The sequence below is a fragment of the Pteropus alecto genome, unplaced genomic scaffold (assembly GCF_000325575.1).
Source record: "Pteropus alecto unplaced genomic scaffold, ASM32557v1 scaffold68, whole genome shotgun sequence".
NCBI classification, from domain to species: domain Eukaryota; kingdom Metazoa; phylum Chordata; class Mammalia; order Chiroptera; family Pteropodidae; genus Pteropus; species Pteropus alecto.
In genome coordinates this window covers 5,797,620-5,807,340 of record NW_006441386.1, presented here as the reverse complement: position 1 = coordinate 5,807,340, position 9,721 = coordinate 5,797,620, and the positions used below count along the sequence as shown (strand labels likewise).

The 9,721-nt window shown below is 31.2% G+C and overlaps 1 protein-coding gene across 11 annotated transcripts in view; it reads left to right on the top strand.

Moving 5' to 3' along the window:
• The window catches only part of GTF2I (general transcription factor IIi), a 94,024-nt gene that overhangs the window by 57,723 nt on the left and 26,580 nt on the right, over positions 1 to 9,721 (top strand). For all 11 annotated transcript variants that reach the window (XM_006918536.2, XM_006918534.2, XM_025051550.1 and 8 more), the window contains 5 exons: positions 1,007 to 1,117; positions 2,564 to 2,629; positions 5,081 to 5,264; positions 8,335 to 8,393; positions 9,160 to 9,231. In XM_006918536.2, coding sequence (XP_006918598.1) covers positions 1,007 to 1,117; positions 2,564 to 2,629; positions 5,081 to 5,264; positions 8,335 to 8,393; positions 9,160 to 9,231 — 492 coding nt within the window. The remainder of the gene's footprint in view (positions 1 to 1,006; positions 1,118 to 2,563; positions 2,630 to 5,080; positions 5,265 to 8,334; positions 8,394 to 9,159; positions 9,232 to 9,721) is intronic.

Genomic DNA, 9,721 nt, shown 5'->3' with positions numbered 1-9,721 from the left:
ATGCCCTTAATCTAATCTTAACTGCACTAACTAGTAATGTAACATGGTTAAGTCACATAACATTCTCTGAGCCTGTTTCTTTAGCTATAAAATGAGAATGAAAATAATACTGATCTGAAAAGGTAACTTGTATTTAAATGTTATCTTTTTGTTATTGCTGTGTCTTTAATAGTAATTTTGTTCTCTACCTCATATTTTTAAGTACAGACATCTTTAAATGATATTTTCAATAATTTACACATGGTGTTTGAGCAGACGTCTTAGTAGTGTGCCACTTGACATTTTCAGGGAGTATAAGTGATAATCTTATTTGAGCCAAATGTCCTTAATTTTAGCATTAGATATATGAAAGTATAGCAGATTTGAATTGCAGACATATCCATGAAGAGATTAGCATGAACTCTTACTACAGATGTCTTGAGAAGTCTGTATTCTGTGCTTAAATATCTGATTGCCTGTTTCTACATAGGTTTTTGTATTGACTGAATCAACATTACCTGTTTCACAAATATTGCAGATCTATTTTTTTAATTCTGTAAATTCCATGTTTGTAAAAAGTGTTTGGCATTCAGTTATCCAACCTTCCTTGCTTATGTATGCTTGGATTTTATATAAGCTTAAATTTTTTTTGTCATTCAAGCTACATATTCGCATATATTTATGTAGCTGTCTCCATTAAAACCTTTTTCTTGAAAGACTTAAATTAGACTATAATTCTATGCAGCCATCTCAGGAGTTACGGGAGGAGAGGAGGAAATTTATGACTTTGTTCAAGTTAAATGAAGTAAAAAAAAAAAAAAAGTGAAATAAGACAGGGAAAATGAGGAATATCCACTTGAGCATACCCCAAAATAGTAGGAAAACTATGCCGAAAATGACTACAGAAATGATTGATATTCCAAACAATTTTAAAGCCCCCGCATCTTTTAAATATTGAGAACTTAACAGGTGGTGGCTATAACTTATTTAGTTTGTTCCTCCAGTGATGACAGTTTTCTTTTTCAAGATGATGATTATTCTCCACCTACTAAGAGACCAAAGAGCAATGAGCCACCCCAGCCACCAGTCACAGAACCCGCCAATGCCGGAAAACGGAAAGTGAGAGAGTTCAACTTTGGTGAGTTCTTGACTAAATGCAGGCCTTTTTTGATTCTGAACTCTTTATGTTACTGATAAAAGTTACATCATTCTTTAAAGGGATGCTTTAAAATGTATTATTGCTTTATATTCTAATCTGAGGGAAGTAACTTTACAGACATAGTTTAAACATAGTTTGGGTTTACCAGAGCAAAAGACATTGTATTATTAATTATAATTAGTAGACTTTAAATCAGTGTTAATGACTTGGTAATTCAGTTATTTTTCTTAGCTTTAAAACCTTTATTTATGATAAATTTCGTATCTTGATTTTTCTTTTTCTTTGTAACTGCCATCAGTTAATCTAACCAAACCCAGAGGATGATGTAGTCTTTTGAGGGGACTAAATATTAATGATAAATTGTGTTTGTGATCTTTATTATGAATAGATAGAACATTTAACATTTATATTTTTTAAAATAACACTTTAATATTTTAATTTGTCATTGTCACAGACTGGATATAAATTGAATTTATATAGCAAGTTTACATGTACATAAATTCTTCAACACTTGATTATACGTTGCAACTATGTATAAAGTCTTATTTCTGTATAACTTAAACATATTTTAGAAATTTTCCTGAATGATCTTAGAGATTCCTTCTTTTTTTGCCTCTGTATTTTTTTTTTTTTGGTGGTGGGGGGCAATATTGAAAATAATCATTTATTGTCAGAGCACCAGTGATCTGAGAAGGCAGCAGATTAACACCTTCAAAACTACTTTGCCTTCTCAGTCTATTTTAGGGTATTTAAGGGAAAATCTAGGCATTACTCACTCCAGGGGCTACCGGAGAGTTCTAGGGCAGTCTGTTGTACTTCACGGAGCCACTCCTCTGGCAGCGTGGTCCTCTGGTGGCATTAGCAACCCAGGAACAAAGATGAGAGTAGTCTGGAAAGAATGCAAAAACTCAAAGGTGCCCCTCTGTAGATTTGGAGATCTTTCTCTCTGAGTAGTTCTCATCTTTCCATCAGCTCTACAGATTCTAGTTGTCTAATTCTCCAGTCCACATAAGAACTGTCCAAACCTGTAAAGAATTTTTACGAGTTTATTTGAGCCAAGTTTATAACATGTTTGGGAGCAAGATCTCAAATGCTCCCTTTTTGCCTCCATTTTGTAGTGCTCTATCATACTGGACTTTCCTGCCCTCCCGCTTTTCAGAAATTACAGGACTAAAAGTGATATGAAGTTTTTCAAAAATAAATTTTAAAACATCCCCTGTAATCTCATATTGAACCAATTCTAAGAACCACTAAAAATGACAAAGGTCTCAGGAAAGCAGTAAAATTATATAGATGGAGATAGATTATTAAAAATTAGGATATATTGTGTGGAAAATAAGTCATTAGATATTGGATCATCATAAAAACTTATTAGTGCCCCAAACAGGGATTTATTATTGAGATTTAACTTCTCTCAATTTTCAGAGAAATGGAATGCTCGAATTACTGATCTGCGTAAACAAGTCGAAGAGTTGTTTGAAAGAAAATATGGTAAGTCTAAACTCAAAAATTCTTGTAATATTTTTGTTCATAAGCTTTTCAACAATGGAATTCCTTTACATTTAATGTGAACAAGTTCAGTTCTGCCAGTGAATTGTACCTTACTTACATATTTATCATGTGAAAGGTCCTTGGATAATATCTGTCCAAATATTAGAAACTTTGTTTCTAGATTACTACAAAGCTTAGGAAATGTTTTTTTTGTTGTTGTTTAATTATCAATTAGCATTTCTTTTAAACTTTCAGCATGTATATTTGAGAGTTTATTTATATATTTGTTGCAAAATCCTAGATCTTGGAGATTTAATGAACATTACTTTCTTAAATAATAGTCTTTCTTAATGTGTTATATTAAATCTAGATGCATTTAGGTACTCTTGTTTTCTCATGATACATAACTGAGTTTAAGTTAAATATCAAATTCTTTCCCTTCTATTTCACTGTTCTTTATATAGTGATCAAAGAAATAAGCAATTCGTTATCATCTGATGGTCACCTAAAAATAGCAGTCATTTAATAATATCTGTTTTGTTGGGGGAAGAGGGTTGTTATTTGGACGATTTTTTGCAATCAACTGTAAAATTCTATAATATACCAAATTTTAACTTGAAAATCTAATTTCTCTAGTGCTGTCCTGCATCACTGAATTTTTCTAAGTGAAGTTTTTAAATGATAAACTATGCTGGCATTATTTACTTTAATAAACTTAACATGAACATTTCTCTCTTTATCATAGATATCCTATCCCTTAACAAAGATTTAGAATTAGGGTAAATTTAATGAGTTCAATAACTTTTCCTTAATATTTTCAGTTATTTCCTTAAGTTTTTTTTTTTTTAGTATTTATCCTACTTTTCAATAGTCAGAGCCTTTTGCTAGTGATCTTAACTGGTCCATTTCGAAGCAGAAACTCATAACGTATTCTGCATGGAAAGCACTATAACATGGTCAATGGTGATTGCCTTAAGGGAAGCTATTTTCATTGTTATATGTGAATATAATTTTCAGATGTATTATATTAACAAAAGATGTTAAATCTAATTCATTAATGTATAATATAGTACACTTGAAACTTTAGTACAGATATTAATGTTTAGCAAATAGACTTTTACATAAAATACCAGCAAAAAGTGGAGCTGTTCTGATGGCAATTCCTAAGGGAGAAAGGGTTGAGGGGAGTCTATAGGAGTCATTTTTGCTTTGGGACCTTTTTGGCAGTGTTCGTTGTACCTCTGCTGTTCTTTCCTTTTACTGGAAAGCATTTTTGGTAACTGTGTGAATTAAATGAACTAGAAGCCTTTGAAAAGAATAGTGGTATTTGTCTGCAGTCATAGAGAATTTGGCATTGCTTTACTTGGTGTCAAAAGGCTTTACTTGTGAAATTATTACTACAAACTATAAATATTCCCATGTTGTAATTGAACACAACTGATGCTTTTTAATACCTTTTAATAATGAAAATTGCCACACAAAAACAAAAGAATACAAAAACCCTCAAAGTATCTATCACCCAAGTTCAACTTTAACATTTTACAATATTTCCTTTCTTCTCTTGTCCCATCTCTTTTTGATGCAAGAATATTTAAAAATTCTGATGTGATGGTATTTTACCCCTCAGAAATCTGTATTTCAGTTGGGGAATTGGGTAAAAAGAAGGCATTATCTTAATCTCAGTTTCATTATCACATCTAAAAACATTATATTTAATAGCCAGTGATATTTGAATGTCCCCTATTGTTTAGGAAAACTACCCTATATAGTTTAATAAAATCAGTATCTACTCATTATAGTTGATTTCTTTTGTTAAACTAAAATGTAGTTGACATACATTATTATATTAATTTCAGGTATGCAGTATATAATGACTTGACATTTATACCTTAAGAAGTGATCACCATGACCATACAAAGTCATTACAGTATTATCGACTATATTTGATTCTAACATTCCCTATGCTTTTAAATTTTTGCAATTGTTACATTATTTTACTTTAGGGGAGATAAATCTTAACCGAATTTTTATAGTTAAATCTTCTGTTTGTTATTTTTTTTTAAATATCCTTTTTACACTAACATTTTAAATGTTTTAAAAATACTGCCTCTCTCATTACATATTGTATGTATTAGCTGATATTAACTGGTATATTTTTTCTGGGTTCATTTGTGATTTAGATTTCAGTAGAAAGTCTGACTATATATGTACATTACCTCACAATCATATATTAGTTCATTGTGGATTTGGTTAAATTGAGCAGTAGCATCTTTGGTGTTTCCTTTTAGTTCTTTTGTACTATTTTTCTCTGATTCAATTATAATTAACAGAAGCAGTTATAAAAATTACGAATATTAAGAGCAATATATATTCAACTATTATTCTTTTCTGCAAATTGTGCTTAGTCCTTGTCATGTAATGATGTTTGTTCTTCTGTTCTTACCCTTAAAGCTCAAGCTATAAAAGCCAAAGGTCCTGTGACGATCCCATACCCTCTTTTCCAGTCACATGTTGAAGATCTATATGTGGAAGGACTTCCAGAAGGAATTCCTTTTAGAAGGCCATCTACTTATGGAATTCCTCGCCTTGAGAGAATATTACTTGCAAAGGAAAGGATTCGTTTTGTGATTAAGAAGTAAGACTCTTAGATTCTTTTCTTTGTTCTTGATTAGTACATCTTTTCATATTGTTGACAAATATTTATTAACTACCAGGGCTATATTTCAATTAAGTTTAAATTATTATAAGTCATCTTATTTTTTACTTCTCCATGTATCTGTGTATAAGATTTTGTTGGTCATGCCAGAGTTGGCTTTTGGAACATGAACTCCTGCTCATGCTTGATTGCCATACAACCATCATTTTCTTTTCTAATTTTCTGACAAGCATGCTAAAGAAAATAAGTAATACGATGTTAGTGTCTTGTTTTTAGGTCTGAATTTTTTAAAGCATATGTGGAAATATATGTAAATTGTAAAAAATAAATGAACAATAGAAGTAAGAATGGGAAGAAACTAAGATAGTAGGAATGCTGTTCTTTAACATTGACATAAAGAGTATAGCAAGGATAGTTTAAAAGAAAGTGCAGCAATTGGAATTGAAAGTGTAAATGCTTCCATTTAAAAATGGCAGCCACATTTTCTGTTCTCTTAGATTCTATTAAGATTATAATAAAAGGTTTAAAAAACTAAGAAGGTATTTATCAACAGATTTAGCAATGCAAATATATGGAAATTTCCTATTACTTTACATCCATGGAACAAGAACTAGAATATTTATAAAAAGAAATAATTAGAAATTATTTCTTCAAATGATAAAATACAATTACTAAACTAAAAATTTTAATGATAGGACTAGAGAGTTGTTAGTCTTATAAATTGTAAAGAAGATTGTATATATGAAAGATGAGAAAGAATATTGAGTCTTCATCTAGTGATATTTGACTTAAAGTAGAAAGGGGAGAGCATCAAAAATGAACTACTTCATAAAGTTTCAGTGCCCTGAGGATAGGGGAAAAAAATCATTAGACTCTAGAGAGTAAAATCAGGTCATCCATAAAGAATGAAAATCACACTGATAATAAACCTGCTTTGAGCATTAATGGATGATGTAACACTATTAAGCAATTCTTTCCACGTTCTAGGTGGAAATGATTTCAACTTTAGATTCTCTAGCCAGTCAGACTTGCCAAACATGTATGAAAGCACATAGAGATTTTCTGACTTGAAAAAGGAAAGGTAGCAGTTAAGATGTCTCCAGAAGTGAGTAACAAAAACCCTTATTCAAGTTAGCTTTATAAGGTAAGATGCTTCTCTCTCCTCGCAAGGAAGTCAAAGATAGGATGGTTAAAATGTGGCACATGGGGCTTTGCTCATTTTTCTTTCCTTTTGCTGATAGTTTTCTTAGACTGGTCTTGAGTTGGATACAATAGTTTTAGGCCTCACTGCCAGACACATCTATGAAGGAGAGACACAGTAGCTTCCTGTGTTTTTTTTGAGAGCAAGTCAACCTTGGAACATAGCTGTAATTCTCCAGTTAGAATTGTATCAAGTGCTTATTCCTCAACTGGGCATGGGAAAGATAACATGATGGGTTTAGACTAAGCAGTATTCATCTCCCAGGGAGTGGGGATGGTTCACTTCTTTCGAAATACATGGCTTTCATGTTAAGTCCTTCTATTGGTGAGGTGTTTTGTTTGTTTGTTTGTTTGTTTTTTGAGTCATGTGCATATTACAACTGATACAGTTTTTTTTTTTTCTAACATCTTTAAGCTATAAACAAAGTGAATACATTAGTAGGATAATAGTCACATCGTTTGGAAAGGTGCTCAACTTCGTTACTCTAATAATGCTCTGGTACTGTTGAGAAAATGGAGAAATTAACAACCATCTTGATCAAAAAGTAAAACTAAGCCAGCTTGTATTGGCATTAAATAATGACAGGAGCTTTTAAGATTTAAGTAGAGATGAAAAAAAAGCCCAAGGGATATCTCAAGATAATAGATGAACTATCCTCCACAGGGAGGGAGCTTATTGCTAACAGTTATTTTTCTTTCTAATAAATTGTAGTTTAAAGATTTAGTAGTCTCTCATGAAATCGATTTGTAGACATACTATCTTGTTCTAAAACCCTAACACTAGCCTAGAACCATATACAAGAATCATCCTTCTCCCTTCACATTGATATATTAATAAGTTTCTTGTTTTAAGGACTCTTGTACTGTCATTTTGTTTTTTAACTTGTTAAAAGTTTTAAATTTTAAATAAATCTAAAATATTTTTCAGGTTTTGCTTATGTTTGCTAACTTTAAAGCTTATAAAACTATATTTGGATGTTTAAATGTTTATGCAAGCTTATCAGAGGTACTTTATGCTATGTATATCCGGTTTCAAGTCCTTCTAGTACTCATTTATGGGAAGCCATCTTTTTATGGACTTTTTAAAGCCTTTCCCCAAAGATTAATGTGGTAAGGCTTGCTAAACATAAACTATTTTGTTTATTTAGTAGATTATCTGTAGAGTTGAGCAAATGTTTTATTTCACAACTCACTAATATTGGTCAAATATTATATACACCATTGACTTAATCTTGTATTAGTTTCCATCATTTCTTGGATTATTGTTAATCTAGGTATACTTTTCTGTGGTATCTCTTCCTCCTCTCCCCTCTTCCCCATTACTTTAGGCCATTACAACAAAATAGAGTGATATAGGATATGGAATTTAGATTGTGGAAATTGTCATCTATAAATTATGTTTTATAAGCTGTTTACATATTCTGAAAAATAAAAAAGCAAGTGTATTATCTTGTAAATGTTAGTATTGAAATATATTTAGGGTAGTTATAAACAATTTATATATGCTGAAGTTAAGATAGTCAATGTAATGTAAAATTAAAGGATCCATTTAAAGTTTTTATTATTTACTTCCTTTGGTGTTATACTTTTATAAAATGCCTTTGGGTTACAAGTTAATTTAATTTCTGTGAGGACACATGTTCTGTGAAGTACCTTATGAAACAATGTGTAGGTACCATTTATTTTTATTCTGGAAATCTCAAGAAATTGAGATTTAATCGTACTCAAGAGTCCAGATTGTCTTTTCTTTTTAAACTGGTCTTGATTGAATATTAAATAAGTACTAGTAGTTACTACTTTTTTACTCAATATTACCTGTAAATATTTAGTACGTTTTCTCACCTTTCAGACACGAACTTCTGAATTCAACACGCGAAGACCTACAACTTGATAAACCAGCTTCAGGAGGTAGGTCTCTACTTCAGTCTGTGTCAAATTGTGTGTCAGATCAGAATATTATGTATAAGAAACAAACACTGTCAAAATATTGTCCAATATTTTCTAGAAGAATAACTCATTTTCTTCTTAATAACCCATTATAAATAAGTGCCAACATCACATTTCTGAGTAGACTAAAAGAAGCCTGTCTGTTTTACTTTTGAGATTCAGATTTTATCTGAATAATTTATTACCCAAGTCTGCATTACTCAATTGAATAATCATTCATCATCATACCCAGGACGTAAAAAGATTTACTTCTTAAAGCAAAAAGCTAGCATTTTCATCACTTGTTTGTTAGATGTGACTTGAAGGAAGTATAATTGTGATTTGCTCTCTTACTTGCTTTTGATTTTGAGTGGAGTGGGGTATATATCTGAAATGGAAGTTGCATCACTTAGAATTTGTACGTTGGAAGGATTACTAGCCGTCTTATATGCCTAAATTTATCATTGTAGAAATCACCTGCTAGCTGTTCTTGAGTAAACTGAATTGTGGTATTTCCTGCCTTCAGTTGTTACACTTTAGAGTACCTGTGTAAAATTACTCTTAAATTACAAACCTCCATTTTGTCAGTTTCATTTGTTCTTTTATTCAGTGTCAGCGCTGTTTTAATTAGCACATTCTGAAATCTTAGAAATAATTTTAGTTAAAAACAAAAGTGCTGCCTATTTTATAATTATAGTATATTAATGCCATCAAATCGAGGAAATGTGTATATTTGTTACTCTTACAGTAAAGGAAGAGTGGTATGCCAGAATCACTAAATTACGAAAGATGGTAGATCAGCTTTTCTGCAAAAAATTTGGTAAGTCTAATTTTTTCCCCCAACTAAAGTATATTATACAATAATTTTTCCCAAATTTTACTTTAAGAAAGTAAATACAATGAGTGCGACTTCCAATTTTCTTTTATTCTTTTCAAATATTTATGATGAAAAGTTTTAAACCTGTGCAAAAGGGGAGAGAATAGTGTAATGAACCCCCATACACTCTTTACTGAGTAAATATTTTGTACACTATAGGTTATTCAGCATAGTGCATTTCACATTTTAGAAACCTTTTGTCTTGGGACCTTTTAAAGATGTTTTGCTGCTCTGGAATAATAAAAGAGACCTTCAGTGGCAGTGTATCACTGGAGTGTTTAGTTAGCACACCTGGTTATCAGAAAATGTTACGTGTCCCAGACTCTTGTAGTAATCTTTTTTGTTGTGCTCGCTATGCTTGTATTCCTGAACAGTTAAAATACTTAGGTTTGGTTTATCATTGCAACATGTTTTGTTACCAAAAGTCACTCTT